This window comes from Pezoporus flaviventris, unplaced genomic scaffold, assembly GCF_033815535.1.
Source record: "Pezoporus flaviventris isolate CSIRO_AGI_PZ_B2104156 unplaced genomic scaffold, CSIRO_AGI_Pfla_v1 ptg000013l, whole genome shotgun sequence".
Lineage (NCBI taxonomy): Eukaryota > Metazoa > Chordata > Aves > Psittaciformes > Psittacidae > Pezoporus > Pezoporus flaviventris.
Genome location: NW_026892561.1, coordinates 24,817,135 through 24,835,292, shown reverse-complemented (window position 1 = coordinate 24,835,292; position 18,158 = coordinate 24,817,135). Strand labels below are relative to the sequence as shown.

The 18,158-nt window shown below is 41.0% G+C and overlaps 1 protein-coding gene across 2 annotated transcripts in view; it reads left to right on the top strand.

Annotated features, from left to right (window-relative positions):
• ABCC5 (ATP binding cassette subfamily C member 5) overlaps positions 1 to 17,693 on the top strand; it is a 69,587-nt gene extending 51,894 nt beyond the window's left edge. For both annotated transcript variants that reach the window (XM_061452306.1, XM_061452304.1), the window contains 10 exons: positions 6,229 to 6,369; positions 7,023 to 7,174; positions 7,595 to 7,711; positions 8,705 to 8,940; positions 11,255 to 11,368; positions 12,426 to 12,538; positions 13,612 to 13,720; positions 15,157 to 15,381; positions 15,621 to 15,763; positions 16,434 to 17,693. In XM_061452306.1, coding sequence (XP_061308290.1) covers positions 6,229 to 6,369; positions 7,023 to 7,174; positions 7,595 to 7,711; positions 8,705 to 8,940; positions 11,255 to 11,368; positions 12,426 to 12,538; positions 13,612 to 13,720; positions 15,157 to 15,381; positions 15,621 to 15,763; positions 16,434 to 16,706 — 1,623 coding nt within the window. In that variant the 3' untranslated portion in view covers positions 16,707 to 17,693. The remainder of the gene's footprint in view (positions 1 to 6,228; positions 6,370 to 7,022; positions 7,175 to 7,594; positions 7,712 to 8,704; positions 8,941 to 11,254; positions 11,369 to 12,425; positions 12,539 to 13,611; positions 13,721 to 15,156; positions 15,382 to 15,620; positions 15,764 to 16,433) is intronic.
• Positions 17,694 to 18,158: the final 465 nt, after the last annotated feature.

Genomic DNA, 18,158 nt, shown 5'->3' with positions numbered 1-18,158 from the left:
AGCCGCCTGCCTGCCTGGCAGCAGCATTTGTTCCGTGTCCGGTGCCCGCAGGAGCACCCGGCGGTGCCAGTCGCTGTCTGCTGCCACTGTCGGTGCCGTGCTCAGCAGTGATGCTCGCACCTTTCCAGGCCACTCAGCTTCCCTCGCTTCCCTCGCTTCCCTCGCTTCCCTCGCTTCCCTCGCTTCCCTCGCTTCCCTCGCTTCCCTCGCTTCCCTCGCTTCCCTCGCTTCCCTCGCTTCCCTCGCTTCCCTCGCTTCCCTCGCTTCCCTCGCTTCCCTCGCTTCCCTCGCTTCCCTCGCTTCCCTCGCTTCCCTCGCTTCCCTCGCTTCCCTCGCTTCCCTCGCTTCCCTCGCTTCCCTCGCTTCCCTCGCTTCCCTCGCTTCCCTCGCTTCCCTCGCTTCCCTCGCTTCCCTCGCTTCCCTCGCTTCCCTCGCTTCCCTCGCTTCCCTCGCTTCCGCTATTCATCTCCCATCACGATAGTAATTTCAAAGTTTTTCATCCTTTAAGGGTATTGCAGTTGCTGGGGAGGAGTGTGAAAAACTGAGAACTCCTGCCTGCCTGAATTCTTCAGGACAATTTACATAATCCCCAAATATGGGAGTTTCCCCATGGATTTTGCCAGGTGCTTACAAAACCAGGCCTTGCACACCTTGGGGGCAGTTCATGAGTCTTGAGAGGAGCAGAGGGAGATTCTATGTATTCCTAAAAGTTACCTGCTTGAAAAAAGAAAGAGAAATGACCCCGAAGCACCCATTTTGACATGGCCACGAGAGGTGCTTCTCTGTCTGCATGGCTTAATCTTCTTCAGTAGTGAGATGCTTTGTAAATTCTGTCACTTCTTTTAACCCCCTGGTATTTAGAAGCACTTTCTTTTTGCTGCCCTCTTAGGTGCTTTCTAGCAGATCTTGTGCTTTAAAGAAGTTCTGATAGTAAAAATATAAATTGATCACTTGAGCATCAGTTCTTTTTGTTACTGTACAGCTTGCTCAGGCTGGGAATTAAACTAACGTGATTTTCATCACGTGGTTCATGAGTCTTTTTGCCAAAGATGTTTTTTGAGAGTCTTGCAACTTTGATGACTCTGTCTTGCCTAATGGAATTGATTCTCGGCCTGCTGGTCTGGCATTGCTGTTGCATCGGTCAGAAATGTGTGGATCTATTTGATTATTACAGTGTGTTTAGCAAGAATTGAATATTAACAGTTTCAAATAACCCAATAGCATGTACATACCAGGCCTTTCCTTACGAGACTGTTGCTGAATAGAATGGGTTTGCTGGATATTTTTCTGTCTGATTTTAATGGTACAGTGAAGCTCACAAAAGTGACTTCATTCTCAGAATGATCTGGATAGTCTTACTACATTGGCTCACTTGGAATAGTGAGTTCTATAAAGAATTTTATTGACAGAAGTTTCCTTTTCATATATGGTTATCTTTTAACATGCTGGTCTTTCCCTAAAAGCACAAAAATGAGATGAAATTCTGGCACTTTTAAATTCACAGCCACTTGTGAGGATACTGTTCCTTTTCAGCTCTGACACTCCTGGATTAAATATTTCTTTGTACAATACTCTGCTGTGGTTTTCTGCCCAGAAAATAGGTATGTGAGAGATGTCTTTCAGGGCCTGCAGTGTGTTCAGAAGATTCTGTTCTTTTTTTCCTTCAAGATTCAATGAAGAAATCTGTTTCTTTTGCCCACTCTCTGCCTTTTTTATGGTGAGAAGGCTTTACAGCCAATTTGGTGGAGTTGCGTGCTTCATAATCATTCTCAGTATGGCTGAGCCATACCTCCCGAAGTACATGATAACATACTTTCCTTCTCTTGAGCAAATTGTTTTATTTTAGGCTAGCCTGTGCTTTCTCCTGGGTTTTGCCAGCCCTTTTGCCAGAGGGGCAGACTGTCCCGCTGTGTCTGTGGAGATTATCTCAGACGTAACAAAATAACTGCTGTGACACTCAACTTTAGAAATGATCTGACAACCGCTGGAAGGTGCAGGGCGCTGACTGATGTGATGTTCATTTAGTTTCTCCTTGGCCCTACACACAGTACAGCATGAATGCTACACATTTGAGGATGCAGAGAGTAGTGCATTTTTTTCATTCCCTCTGTTGTTTGTCTTGCGTCCCCTGGGTCAGATGTGAACCAGCTATTTTTCTTCCTGTCTTTTGAAGCCTATTGTACCTTTAATGGTGTGTATTGCTTCAGTTGAAATGAAGCTGCAAGGACTCATGTCAAAAGATTATTGATGGTTACACTGTCAGGGGCATGCATTGCCCTTTTCAGGTGATACTGAAAAGTAGAAGCAGGCATGCTCACTCCCATAAATTGTACCCGGTTTCCTTGCTCACTGTTGTAGGTTTTAGCTGGCAGAATATTTGTCCTTGAGTAGCACCTTTGCGTTCAAGCATGCTGAACTATTTGGTTTTGGATCTCAAGTCAGTCTGTGCCATTGTAGTGCTCTCTGTCATGGTTGTTGTTCAGCCCAGTGTTGCATTTTAGTAGGGATGAGTAACACGTATGTGCATGAGGGTGACCTGATTTATACTCATGTCTAGTATAATTTCTCCCAGTCCTTTTTTCTCTGTGTTATTGAAGTGACTTCACAGTGTTAGATGTCTCTCTCCTAAAAGTTCTGTTTTCTTTGGCCTTTCTGTGATCATAATCTGTTTGGGTCAGGGTTTATTTTCTGTGGGACCCTTAGCATACTTGTGGGACCTATAAAACAGTGAATTCATGTTACATTACACTGCAGCATGGGTGTGTTGGCAGTAAGATCAGCAGCGGAGACAGTAGTCTGTTTAAAATTAGAAACCTGTTGCCTTGATATACTTGGTTTGAGCCATCTGGATATGTTATTTGACTGTCCCATTATTTCTTGTGTGGAGGAAGGAGCCAAGATCTTTGGTTGTTTGATGGACATTGAGAGACAGCTGAGAGATTAATTCTGCCTTTCACAGAGCATTCCAGCTCCCTGTGCTGTTAGGAAACCATATGCTTGGTACATCACCAGTTTACATCTGAAGTGAGGCCGTCATAAACATTTTGTATCTCACATAGTGTGGGCTGAAGGCACACATTAATCAGGTGTGTCAGTGACAGTAGCCTGGCTCTTTCTCCTTTTCTTTTCCCTCGCCCCCTTACTTCTTGGTTCTATACTCTTTTAGAAGCTTTTTTTTTTTATTTTTCCTTCCCTAGGGAGAAAAATCTACATCCAGCTCTTGCCCACTGTGTCACACCTGATTTGGCAGTGTATGTGTTAACACCAGTGCTATTTTCTTTCCATGACAACCTTCAGTGCAAACCCTGTTCTGTGTCCTGGTTTAAAAAATGGTAACATTTCCTCATCTTCAGGATTTAGCACTAAGGACAGCCCTTTTTGCAGTGTGTAAGCTTCCCTGTTGTTCCATTAGATTCGTCCTGATTCTTCACAGTGGCTTGCTGTCCAGGTGTGTGCATTGTTGCTCCTGTCACATCCTCCGTATCTCGGAAGTGTATTTTACTTTGTTGTCAGGTGAAGAGGCTTGTTGTTGGTCTAGAACAGAAGCTGTGGCATTACAACTCTGAAACGGTCCCGAGTACTGCTCTGCCCCTGAGTAGTGCTCCGCCCCCAGCAGCACCCTGCTTCATGCACTCCTTTCTGGGATGCTGTTTGTGCTCATTTTCCCAAGTCCAGAGCCCTGCCTCTGTCTGGCAGCATAGCCTGATCTATTTATATTACAGATCTATTTATATTGTTTCAGGATAACTTTCATCATTGTTCCAAGTGCATCTGGAAGGAGAGACGGAGGCTTGCCATGTAGCTGCAGACATTAGGAAACAGGGAAAAAGTGCTTCATCCTCTGCAAATGTTTTCCCTCTTGGCCTGTGGGGCTGGTGCTTCATTTAACTTCAACCAAATGTCAAATAAAGGGGGACGAGTTGAAAAGAAATAGTCCTTAATTTTTGTAAACGAGAATTGGCTTCTCCATTCCCCTTTGCTTCCTGCTTAAGTTTTTTTCCTGTGCTGGTCATGGAGAACTTCCGCTTATCTCTCTGCTCTAAACACACTGTCTGTCAGCCCCTTTTTCCTTCCTACTCTAGTGTTGCAACTTAGGTCCAGTGGTGTCTTATCTCTCTGTTTTCTTTGTTAGCCTTTTCTGTCTCAAAAAAGCAAGGGAAGCAGGACCTTTTGAAGGTGAGTCTCTTTAGCAGGGCCAATGATACAGTTTGTAAGTCAGACTTGTTGTAATATGAGCACAAAGCCAGTGGTAAAGGAGTGTTTTTAAAAGTTGGCATTGGGGCAGATATTTAAAAACTTAATTTCTGAGGCTCCTTCCTAGATCATTAGAAAGCCACTACCATGCATTAAAACATAGCACTTGAATTTTTATGTGAATATGTGTTCTGGGTGGAAGCTATTAGTTTCAAACTGAAGGTTTTAATGAGATGTGTGTTCTCAAATGTTTTCTGGAATAGTTGTCTCCAGTTCCATAACGTCACATCACAGAGATTATATTCATTGCTATGAAATGCAGGTATCCACGGTGTGGAAATCCATAGTGATGCAGTGCACCTCAACTGTAACCTACGGATTTGGCCATTGAGAGGCTGAAATGCAGCATGTGGAATTTGAATAGTCACATAGCCTTAGCCCCTGCAGTGTACATGAGACAGGGTTCATCAGAAGTCATGCTTTTAAGCATGTTTCTGGCACAACAGGCTTGAAGCGGAAGAAGGCAATCTTAAAAACAAATTTCAAGGAAAGAATGCTGCTCTGAGATTAATTTTACTTCTAGGTAAAAGTTTTTAATTTTGTAACACCTTCCACCTAAAAACCCCCAAAATAACCCACATTTGCCAGTGGAAGCGTGAACCTCTATGAATAACTGAAAGCTGCTGACAGTGCTCCCCGTATCCTTCACTGATCCCTGGGAGTGCTACTGAAGTGGATGATTTGGGAGAGGGGCATGCAGGCATCTGAGGAGAAGGGTCTAAAAGCAAGGGAGGAGGTTAACAAAGAGTAACTTTATAGGACAGAGGAAAAGAGAGAAAGCTTTTGACTTCCAGAACCCAGAGAGGTTAACTATGAGACAGAATTGTAATACGTTGTTAAAACGAGCACAGACATAGTACCCAGGCTTTTCTTCTATAAGTACTTCATTGCTTTCTTTTGAGGCCCAGAACTGAACTAGTGTGTGTGCTAACTGCTGTTCCCTGAATTCAGATTTATTGGTTGCTTTGATCTAGGAATTCAGCAGACTCAGAGGTTTTATTCCTGGTGCTTGACTGTTCCCAAGACTTCCAGTGGTTACAACTTTATTGCAAGTTTCACAATATTTGATATTTTCTGTAGAATTATAGCTCCAGGGTTCTAGGATTACAAGAAAATCCTTGTTTAAAATTGTTCCTACACTTCAAAGTTTGAGGCAGGGAGCATGTGAAAGCATAAACATTACATTTGAAACAGAAAAACCAAAAAGGCAAATAACTGCACTTTTTCACATTTTTCTTAGTCTAATTGTTTGCCAGGGGTCTGACTCTTGATTTATTTGCTGTTTGATACTGCAAATTGACATGCTCAGGGGTGGGTTTTTTTGCTTTGCTTTTAGTGACCACCCAGAATCTCCTTATCCATTCTGTAAAAAAAGGCCTCCAGTGTCATTGACCAGATGTTTCTTACCTATACTGACTTTTTTTACATAGTGTCAAAATGTTGGATGCTTCAGCCGGCCGGGCAGTGTCAGGGTCACAGATAATGTTGTGTACACTGCTCAGCCTCACGTTTTTGGTTGGTGGGTTTGTGTTACTCTTTTTTTCTTTTTTTTCCAGCTTGCATTACCTGACCCCTACTGCTCCTGTTCATGTCAAATTAAAAACATGAAGATATTCAGAGTTCTCCCTCTGAGAAGAAAGTCATGTGGATGTTTGATTAGGGGCCTGTTATAACCAAGAAAATCGATATAACAGAAGTAGCGAGGGGCTGGAAGACATTGTGTTGTGTGGCACCACTCAGTGTTGAGACAGCAGGAAATCACTCTGAGTAGTCACAGCAAATAAACAGGAGTAGAAAGACGTATTGTTGGAAATGGAAATGTGCCCTGTGCCAAGTATTCGTATAGGGAGCCAAACAACTGAGGTGTTCCTTTTCCGCCCACAATCCTCTTGATTTCAGGTTTTGGTTTTTGGCAGTTTGTCCTTGTGATTTTGTCATTTTCCCTCACCTCTTCTTTACATCATGTTTCAACAGATCTGGTGGCTGGATCCAGAACTGACGTATGGCAATGCCAAGCCATTTGTCTTCACACAGGGCCACTCAGTGTGTAACCGGTCTTTCTTCCCCTGCTTTGATACACCAGCAGTGAAATGCACCTACTCAGCTACTGTCAAGGTAAGAGACCAGAGGGGTGTAAATGGTTCATGGAGTGCTAAGCTGCTGTTAATTTGTGACAGTATAGTTACATGGTATATGTACATATATAAAATATTAATCATGACAGTGTTAGGAGTTTTTTTAGATCCCGTTCTGGTTGTTGGGCCAGAAACAGGTTACTGCCACAAAGGTAACTCTGTTGCCTGTCATGCTTGGGTCTTGCCTTCCCTGTACTCAGTGCTGAAAGAGTAACCATGAAATGGATAATATGATAGAGGGAATTTGGCTAGTCATTTTCAGTAGTGGTTATTGGTGGTAATATTCAGCTGTATTTTATCAGTTCTTGAAAGGAAAAACCTCAAAGTTTTATGAAAGCAGCATCAAATAATTTTGCATTTTGTGTAGATGAAATAATTTGGTATCTGGGCACTTCTGGGGCAGCTGGCATAAGACCTATGCAATATGTGAGGAGTAATATTTTTAGTTGGTATGTTTTCCTGGGCTGGGCTGATGTGGTCTAAAAAACTTGCAGAAATCTTGCATTTTGTGTTATTTAAATGATTGATTTTAATATACATCCTCAGACATAGATGAAAAACCCCAGAGATATCTGTGGTGTAGTCATTCAGCTGTGATCAAGTGAGTTGATGTGTATGATGTTGGTGTTCCAGGCTCCAGCAGGCATACAGGTGTTGATGAGTACCACCCAAAGTACCTACTTAGAAGAGGAAGGTGTATACCAGTTTTACATGGAATATCCAGTTCCTGCCTACCTTGTGGCCCTGGTAGCAGGAGACCTAATACATGCAGACATAGGTCCTAGGTAAGATTTGCATTGAGTTGGTTCTGCTTTTTATGTCTCTCTACAGTGCTTCATGTTATAAGTAGTAAATATATTGAGTCATATGTTGATAAGGGAACAGTTGGGACTGTGAGGTGTTAGTGTTCAGAGAGTTCGTGGGTTTTTTGGATGTAAATAAATTCATGGCACTGCACTGGCAAGATATTGTCCTCTTGACCGCGTAGTTATTACAGCTATTTATCTCATTGCCTTATTTAAGAGATCTTTGGTTCTCTCCTGCCATGTATGCATAGAGTGTTAGCCTAAAGAAAGCCCAAGTCTGATGTGGGACTTCTCAGCACTATTACCATACATAGAAATGTGGTGAGAAGTCAGGCTATTTTTTCTGAGAGATAATTCAGTTTGCTGAAGCATCACCTGATGTTTTCTGTTTTGTGACAGGAGCAGAGTGTGGGCTGAGCCTTGCCTGCTGCCAACAGCCATCAGCAAGCTTTCTGGCATTGTTGAGCGCTGGTTGACGGCTGCAGAGAGTCTGTATGGCCCATATATATGGGGACGGTGAGTTTAATAAGTTTCTCAGGAATGTGTAATGGGAAAAAAATAGAAAGAAATGATCATGTTTTCTTCCTGTGCTAGCAATAGCAGGACAAACAAGCTTCTCAACTGGAAGCACTGTAGTAGGTGGAAACAAACTGGAGTTCTGTCTCTGCACATGGCAGAGAGGATTATGGAAGCATGTGGTGCTTTTGGACTGGTGGGCAGAATTGGAGGTCTCTAAACAGTGGAACTTGCCTGAGGAATGAGGGTTTTTTCATACTGTAGTGTTTTGTGATGCAAGTCCAGTGTTGGGCTGGACACCATTTAAAATACATGGCAGTTTTATTTATCTTATTTACTTTTACATATGGTACTTGACATATATTTGTTGTGCTATGCCTGAGCATGTTGAAAACCTGACTCAGGACAGACTTGCTGAGAGTCCTAGTCCCTAAACCCAACATTAATAGTATCTGACTCTGTATTAAAAGAGAATATTTTTGAGAGAATGCTTGCTTTCTTTGGATAGGAGAAAATGTTTATAAAGGCTTCCTATATTTCTTTGCTAAAGGTAAGCAGGAAGAACGTAGTGATGTTATCTTACAAAATGTTGCTTGAAATAATCTGAGAACATGGCTGAGTGTGCCAGTGCTGATCATAGGTTGGGAAATGTGGAAAGCAAAACAAATAGTATTGTTACATTCTGAAGCAGAGAAACCAGAGTTGTTTTGCTGACACTGCAGGTATACCACATCAATTAATTCTATAGCTTCCTGACCTCTTTCTTTCCTGGGAGCCTGTGGGGGCTCAACACTGTGTGTGTAGTAGTGTATGTAGTGTAAGCAGAAGAATTAGGCATTGCTGCCCTAGAAATCTTGCTCCTGAAGTCACAAAAGAGTCTCAGAAGTGCCTTCCCTAAAGGAAGAAAATAAAAAAAGTTACTGTGAGTGTGTTTTGAAATAGCTGCAATTTACCTCTCTCCTTTCTCCCCTCTTCCTCTCTCCCTACTTTTAGATATGACATTGTTTTTCTTCCACCATCCTTCCCTATTGTTGCCATGGAAAACCCATGCCTGACCTTCATCATCTCTTCTATTTTGGAGAGTGATGAGTTTTTGATCATTGATGTCATTCATGAAGTTGCCCACAGCTGGTTTGGAAATGCAGTCACCAACGCTACATGGGAGGAGATGTGGCTGAGCGAGGGGCTGGCCACATATGCACAACGCCGGATCACCACAGAGACCTATGGTACAGATGCAGAAATGTTTCTCCTTATGCTATATCTAACCAGTTGTTAAGAGTTGGCTGCATAGAATATTTGTCTTGGGGGCTCAAAAGTCCGTAGGGAGCTGTTTTTTTTGTTTGGTTGTTTTTTCCTATTTCTGGAACACACGTGGCCCCAGACTTTGCATTTAGCATCTTAGATGCTTAGAGTCTGATGTTATCTTGGCTTTGAGTGGAATCAATAGCTGATAAGGTAATAGGGGCTTGGGCGAGGTTTGTTAGCACAGCATTGTAAAGATGCTTGTGGGAACTTTGGAATTATGGTACCAGGCAGACATTTGTATGTCAGAGCAAGGTAAGCAGAAGATGCTTCAGAGAGATATAAGATGTTTACATTGTGGACTAACTATCCTCAAGTGTCTGTCTAATCCTGATCAGCTGGTAGCTACCCACTATAGGAAAGAATGATAGCAATAGCACTTAAAAAGAAAAAAAGGACACATCTGTGTAGCTGTCCGTTTATCTGTTTGAGGCTTCGTCTAGAATTGTACGGCCCTGCCTTTGCTTGTATCAGTGAATTTCACAGGTCAGACATGGTACTGTCTTTAGAATATCTTAGTAGTAAATAATTCCTACTGGTTTTCAGTTTATTGGGATTTTTTGTTGAAGTGAATAATGGGAACATACACTTCTCTAGTTTGTGGCATTATGTTCTTAAAAGCCTATATCATGTGTAGTCTCACATGTCTGCTGTAAACAATCTTGGAAAAAATCCTGGAAACCTTGGCAGAGAGTGTTTAGAAAGATGCCTTTGTTTTTATTAATTTATATTGCGTCTGGAGATGAGCTGATGATAATGAAGTTTAGGGAAGGAAGTGCTCTGAGCATATATGGAGAGGTTACAATGTATATTATATATTTTTGAAAGGTCTTTTATGTTAAGCAATTCTCAGTGGTTAGGTCTGTTCTTATAATGTTATATTATTCATGGCAGTGATGTGAGCAAGTCAGAAGATGCTGGCTGTTCTCTATCACTTTGTAGTTTGTCTCTCTGACATAGGACAAGATCCTTGCTGATTTTGGTCTATTCTCTTGAAATTTAGAACTGCTTGTTTCAAGCAACAGTTTTTCGGGAAACTAAGAAATGCTTTTCCCTGTGCCATTCTTTTGTAAGCCCTTTTTGCATTCTGTTTTGTTTCCAAGACAAACCTCTGATCTAAATCCTGCCATTTCTGACATAATGTCTGGAGTATCTTCTGTTGTCAATAAAAAAGGCATCTTTGTAATGACATTGTTTACAGAAATTGGAGTCCACTAACTATTACCACACCTCTTAGATCTTGCTTAATCCTCCTTCCTGTAGCTTAAAGTAATTGCTCTTAATGGTAGCTATCCTAGTTCTTGATTTCCCCTATTAAGCACATCCACTCCTTTCTCTGCCAGTACAGATTCTTCTATCTTCCACATATATCCTGGTTCTTAATTCTTATTTTGCTTATATCAGTTTCCTGTGTATGTACATTGAGACCCTGAGACTTGCATCTCTGTAGTAAGTCCTGTTTTTGAAGTTGAAGACTTCACAAAGAAACCTAAAGTGTTAATAGTGATGGATGTTAAGTATCTTCTGAACCTGAGAATCCATTTTCCACATCTTTTTACATCTCCAGTGGCATAGGAAAGATCTCTTGACTTGCCAGTGTAATACAGCTAGTTTGGCTTGAAAGCTTGGAATGCTTTACAATGCAGTAAGAGCGAAGAGCAGCCTACCCAGTCACAGCTGTAAAAAAAAAAAGAAGTCCTAATCAGTGTCAGGTGTATGATACAGTATGGGTAGGATTCTAGATAAAGCTTTAAAAATAGATCCACAGGATCTGTAATATACCAACTAAATGTAACCCTTTTCTGTTTTCACCCAAGAGGTGACATTTGCTTAGTACTGTCCTTGGCACCGAATATGGAATCGTGTGTCTACTACCAGTGACATTACTTTTTTGTAGCACTTGATTGCTGCTTGAAAGTTACCTGTGTAGTACTCATTCCAATGATTGCAAGAACTGATAAGGTGATGTCAAGGATATAACTTTAGCATAGCTTTCATGCTGCTTCAGTTCAGCCTGCTGTATAATCAGAACAAGTAAATGCACTGGTTTAGGTTCTGACTTTCATTACAGACTGCGAGTATTTTTTGCGCTCAAGTTTCTCTGCTGTTACATACTGTGATTCTGTTCTGTTGTCTTTGACATCTTCATTAGCTTTTATTTTGTACATGTGCCACCTCTGCACAGATTAGGTTTTGCTAGTCATTTTTCCCACAACTAATAAGTTTCTTTCTCTGTAGGAGCTGCCTTCACATGTTTGGAGACTGCATTCCGCCTTGATGCTCTCCACAGACAGATGAAACTCCTTGGAGAAGACAACCCAGTCAGCAAGCTTCAGGTTAAACTAGAGCCAGGTATTACTTTTGGCTGAAGCTGCTGTACACAAAATTTCTGTGTATTGATGCTGGAATATAGACCAAAAAAGACTATTTTTTCCGTATCCCTTATAAAAGAAAGAAAAAAGAAATACTTGTTTGTAAACCAGTCTAAAAGTAAATAAGGAAACGTGCCTTCAAGTTTTCTTCAAAGTTGGATAACTCATTTTTATAAATATTGTTCTGCTTAAGAACAGAACAGACTCACTGAGTAGAGGCAGCATGAAAAACTGCCTTGAAAGCTGTGTGGTTTGAGCTTCTGAATATGTAAAATAAAGTAGTTTGAAAATGAAAATGTTTGGAAACACCATATAAAATCCTGTGCTATTAAATGTTCCTTTTTTATGTGTTCATGTAAGAACTATGTACGTATGCATAAGCATATAGATAAGCATATGTACTTGCTTTCCTGTTGAGTGAGCTGTGCAGAGGTGCAGAGGCTCTTTGATTATCCCCTGAGCTACCTGCACATCTGCACTCCAGCATCATGTATCTTCTTCACTGATAGTTCTCTACTTCTGTGGTCACTACTGAAACTGTAAAGCAGTCTTCAATCTAGGTGGTATTTAAAATGACCTAAAATGCAGCTGGAGGTGATACTGGAACTAAGTGGAATGGAAAAGCATGTGTTAGAAGTCTCAAAAAAGGAACAAGTAGTGATTAATTTATACGAGTATCTTTAAAAACTTGTGGTATGGTGGCTCTCTGAATTTGGCACTTAGGGGGAAAAAAGGGATTTGTCTTTATATGCCAGTTTTCAGTGATTTCTAATTTGAAGTGACTTATTCCTTTGGGAATTAATACTGAGCTTACAATGGTTGATTTTTTTCTTTATTTTTATTATTTTTATTATTTTAATTTTTAACTCAGCCTATGTGTTTACTGCAGTAAATTAAATGTACTGGCACAGGCTTGTTTCATTCTTAAGTCACTACATCTTGACTTGGTGATCTCTAAGGGGTCTGTATACTTGGAAGGGTTGGAAATTATTGGCCTCATTAGAGTTTCTTATAAAATGGTTGTCATCTCTTTTCAGGTGTAAATCCTAGTAATTTAATGAACCTCTTCACCTATGAGAAAGGCTACTGCTTTGTTTACTACCTGTCCCAGCTCTGTGGTGACCCAAGACACTTTGACTCCTTCCTAAGAGTGAGTGTAAATAAGCATGAGTTTCTCTTAAGATTCAGAACTATTCTCCCCCTCCCCTCACCTAGTTTTGTCCCTGTGGCTAATTGATAGGGCTAAAGTCAAATACCAGTGTGTCTGAGAAGGGAGAGTGGTTTTTGCCTGGCTGCCAACTGAGATGATTGTTTCTACAAGATTTCTCTTCAGTGAATGTACTCATGCTCCTGTCATCTCAGATTCTGAATTTAAGGGGTACTAAATACAGAGTAGTAGTATATTTTTGTTGCCTCTTGTTCTGTGTTTAAATAATAGAAAGCTGTTCCAGCATAGATTGTCTGTAACTGGAACGATGTGACTTTATTCACTACTAAAAAGTAGTAGCTTGTGGGTTTTTAGCCAGGGTGACAAAGAACATGATTTCCTGTATTGAGGCAGGTTTCGTGCCTTGAAGTACATTTGCAAAACATATAGAAAATTATGTCAGCTATTGACTTGTTTTTTGAAGTGAAACAATTCATGCAGCTTTTTCTTTTTGCTGCATGCATGCTTTTCATCTCCTCTTCCCATCCATCTTTCTCTTATCTTTAATTTTGTAAGGGTGTCTTTAGTCCGTAATTTATTAGTGAATAATACAGTGGCCAGCTGTGTTCTGACTTTCCACTAGTGTCAAGTATGAGGAGACCTTCCTGCCCTTGATATGTTGATGTATCTGTGATCTGTATCAGAAGAAAAGCTGTACTGAGCTGTCAGTGTATTTGCAGCTACCCAGTTTTTTTCTTATTATGGTGCTTTCCTCAGCTGGGGGAAGGAGGGAGAATATTTTTCTTGATTTTTTTTTTTTATTTTATTTTATTTTATTTTTTAAACCTTCCAAATGCTTGCTTTATGTTTCCATCTCTATTTTGTTTGTTGTTGTTTTTTAACTATTTTTTTTAATTTTTATTTTATTTTTATTCTATATAGAAAATATATTTTATTTTATATAGGTTTATTTTTATTTTATTATTATTATTATTATTGTTGTTGCATGTAGTGGCTCTACATTGAAAGGAAGCTGTCTTTCTCCTATCCATAATTTATCCCTTTTACTGTTTCAGGCCTACATTGAGAAGTACAAATTTACCAGTGTTGTTGCTCAAGATCTTCTGGATTCCTTCCTGAATTTTTTTCCAGAGCTGAAAGAGCAATGTGTTGAGAGCAAAGCAGGTAGGAAGTTTACTTAGTTAACTGTAAACACTGTAGAAAATCTGGATGGTAAATTTTGTGCTTGGTTTTGAGGATGTATAAGAAAATTCTAAGGTAAACAGACCCCTTTGGCAACAGCCACATGTTTGTGACAGAAATGGTTGTAATTTATTGTTACTCCCTTCAGTTGGGGAATGAGAACATCTTAAATTGCTGACAATTTTGGCATTGATTAGCTGAGTGGCCCTCAGTTAACTTTCTCAGGAACTCATCTTTCATGCTGCAGACATCGTGATTACTGCATGTGAGATTTACACATGCTCAAATGCAGGGAAAAGGTGAATGCACTTTGAAATTTCATCTACTTGAATTACAGACAACTTGCTTTGAGAACTGTAACTTTTCCCAAGGTCCCACCCATGCGGATAAAATCTCTTCCATAATGTTTCACACTCTCTTACATCCCCTATTTATAGCTGTGTGTGGATTTATGGAAGGTCAGGAAACTACTAGGTGCTTATTAGCCCACTTGTTTAAAGAAATGAGACTAATGTTATCCTGCCATGTGTCCATCCTGGTAAGTAATCACTGAACCTGTTGGTTAGTTTAAACCAGACTGGCAGTGGAGTACAGCTATTAAGAACACTAGGTTCCTACAAGCTTTGTGGAGAGATGCAGATAAGCAGGCCTACTGAAGGAAAAGCTGCAGTGTGAGCTCAGCAGTTTTATTTGGCCCACTGATTGGCTAATGAATTAACCACAGCCCATGCTAACTTTTGCCTGGCTAATATTCAGGGGATGCAGGAGAGAGGAGTTTTAGGGTGGATGGTGTGGAACAGGAAGTATTGCCAAGGGTTAGGAAAGTGCTGAGGTGGTAAAGGGTTAAGGGGAGGAGCTCTGTTGGAAACCAGGCTCTGCTAGTTCTGCTGCTTTTGGAGAAACTTTTGTTTTTTTTTTTTTTTAGTTATTGATTTTAAAAATACATTTACAATTGCTTGGTTTTGCTTCTGGGCAGGAGTTCAGTCAGCACCCTCATTTTTTTTTTTTTTTTTTTTTTTAATGAAGCAGGTTTTCCCCTTATTCTTCAATCTTCCTAAAAAAGTCAGAGGAAGAGAAACGCATGCACAAAAAAATCTTATATTAGAAGATTGTTTGATCACAGACACTTGTTGGCCTGGCTGTCTTAAAAGCGTGTGCATTTCTTGTACTTACCCACTGTAAGGGTGAACTCTAGAGAACTCATGGTTAAATTCGGAGAGTGTTGCTGGCATTTTTCCTGGTGTAGCATAAGCTAGCCTGCTGGGGCTGCTAAGACATTAATGTTGCTGTAACTATGGGTCAGTCTGATTTGCTATTGTTAGAACCTCTCTTAACTGTACTGACCGATACTGAGCCTTGAGGCAGCCAAGCCACCTGCAGAGCTTCCTGCTCCACATTTTTGGTGCTCCTTGTTCCAGGACTGGAGTTTGAACGTTGGCTCAATGCTACAGGACCTCCATTAGCTGAGCCAGACTTATCTCAGGGATCCAGTCTGACCAGACCGGTGGAGACGCTCTTCAAACTCTGGACCACAGAGCCTCTGGACTCTGCTGCTGCCAGCAGGGTTGACCTCACTAAATGGAGAACGTTCCAAACCGTACTTTTCTTGGACAGATTGCTGGATGGGTCACCACTGCCACGTGGTGAGTACTCTATCAGGATAGCAGAAAAGTGTTCCTGTAATAATTAATTCTAAAAAGCCCTATCCCTCATTGACCTTATCATTAACATGAAGCCAGGTTGGATGCAGCTTTGAGCAAAAAAGTCCTTTCTAACCCAAACCATTCTATGATTCTGAGATTTAATGATTCGTTATTCTCTGACACCCTCAAACTCAACAAAATAGGTCATAGTTCTTTCTCTGTGTATGTACTCTCTTCAGAGGTGATAAAAAAGCTTTCGGAATGTTACTCCTCTCAGCTGGACTCCATGAATGCAGAAATCCGTATCCGCTGGTTGCAGATTGTAGTCCGAAATGACTATTATCCAGACCTTTACAAAGTCCGTCGCTTCTTGGAAAACCAGGTACTAACTGCTGGATTAAAATCACTGCACCTCTCAGTGCATGAGACATGTGCATGAGAAATGCGACGTGAAAGACCTTGGAACTTCTGCTTCCTGGCCAAGTGTAGACCAGGTGTGTTGCTAAGGGGCTGAGCGTGGCTCACCTGCTAGCGGGCGGGGAGGAATGGGCAGATGTCATTTGAAATGCCTACAGATAATCTCTGCTTTTCTAGCCTAACTCGATACCTTTGTCCCAGCTCTGCCCAGTGCATTTTTTGTGTTGCTTTGTAGCAGCTCTGCCTTTTCGAGACCGGATATTTTCGCACTACTAAATAATGTGATTGAATATTTATACTTCAGGCAAGACTAGGGCTCATCAAATTCCTTACACTAGTTTTTATTGTGCAGGAGCAAAAGGTTAATGCATGTGTTCTCTGTGGCCTCTTCTCAATCTTTTAAAAATAGTTCTGTTATTTGTGGAAGTAGCTTAGTCTTAGAGAACAAATGTTTTTTTTATTATCGTTCATAAAAATCTTTACATTAAACTTCTCTAGAATAGACTTGGCTGTCTTTTGAAGGAATGTATTGTTTCCAGTCTGAAGTCATTCAGGGCTGTTGGAGTGTAGCTGTAGGAGAGCTGAACCTCTTGACTTTGATTGAAGTGACATTATCTAGTTTTCCTTTTTTGCAGATGTCTCGGATGTATACAATTCCACTTTACGAGGACCTTTGCACTGGCACCCTCAAGTCTTTTGCCTTAGAAATTTTTTACCAGACCCAAAACCAGCTGCACCCCAATCTTCGGAAAACCATCCAACAGATCTTATCACAGGGCTTGAATCCATTTCCTGCCATTGACACTACAGCAGTCACTACAGACACACCAGCAATGGTGCTTGAGGACAAAGCCTCAGAGGCCACAAATGGTGCCATTTCACTCAGGGATGTTAATGTGTCTGCCTAGAACACCAGTTTATGCCAGCCATGAAGCTTGAAAGTGGGGACAGAAACAGGAAAGATACCAAGCATCACCTCCTTTCCTTCAGCCCTGCAGCTGCAGTGTGTTGTTGTAACTGGATTTGTCTCCCAAAACACAAAGCAAATGTGCCTTCAAGTATCCAGCGTGTGACACTGCCAGATTTCAGAGACCTCCTTCAGCTGTGGGGTGGATATTTTTATTCAGTTTATACTGGGCAGAGATTCCTGGGCAGTTGCTTCTCAATGGAAAGTGGATAGTTCCCTTTCCTGAGGCTCTTCTGGATGGTTTCTCCAAGTCTGTGGGTTGGTGGTTATGGGGTTTTCAGTTGATTGCTTACTTTCCCTTTTTTTTTTTTTTTGTTTGTTTGTTTGTTTTGGTTTTTTTGTGTTTTTTTTTTTTGTGTCTGAGGCCACTGAGGCATGTCCTGCTTGCCATGTGTATGGTGCTGGAGAGTGTGTATGTGTCAAGCTGTCATTACCCTGATATTTGGACTGAAGTTCTGCAAAGGAGAGACTGAGGAATTGTTGGTGGGAGCAAACAAGTTTTCATGTTATGCTCCTTACTGTGATGGAGGTGTTGTGATTGGGAGGTAGGGGACTAATGCTTAAGTAATTAAGAAACTAATTTTAAATAGCTCCTGTTCCCCCTTGCCCCTAGGTGGCTAAATAATAATAATGGGAAACCTTATGATGTATTTGAAATCCTTCTGTAGTTAACCCTTCCTTCAGTTTTCCCTTTACACTCAATGAGAAGGGCAGTAAAGAAATGTGTAGGCTTGAATTTTCAAAAAAGTTAAAATCAGGTCAAAGCCATCAATTCTGGTACTAGCTGGATGCCTAAATCTTTTTAACTTTTGACAAGTCTAGCTGCAACCTTTGTGTGTTAGGATGTGTAGCACATGTGTTTGTCCCATGCACTCTATCTTCTATTCTGTCCTTTTGGAAGAATTAACAGGACCTTTAATTTAAATTTGGGTTTTGTTTGTTTTGAAGATCCCTAGTATAAATTAGGCCTGTAAGTCAACCATGGAGATTGTGCTAAATTTTACTGCCTTGAATAACATTTGTCCGAATAACAGTTGCCCTGTCATATGATAGCCTGAGGGAAGCACCCTCCTTTTTGATAGAAGACTTTTAAGCCCTGCTTTACTCAAGTCTGTTTTCTGACTTGTGATTGTGGTGGTAAGATGCCATTTCATTTACACAGCATGCTATTTCTCTTGCTCACTGGCCAGGCATGCACGATGGGAAGATACTCTCTTCCATCTGCACCATTCAGTCTCAGGAAGGGGAGGGCAAAGCATTGTTGGGTATTAGAGAGTACACCTAGTGGTTCTTAAGACTGCACCACATCATTTCTAATGTGTGGGTACCTGTGTGCCACTCAGTGAGCACCCACAAAGCATCTCTGAGCTGATGTATCACCAGGATAGAGAAC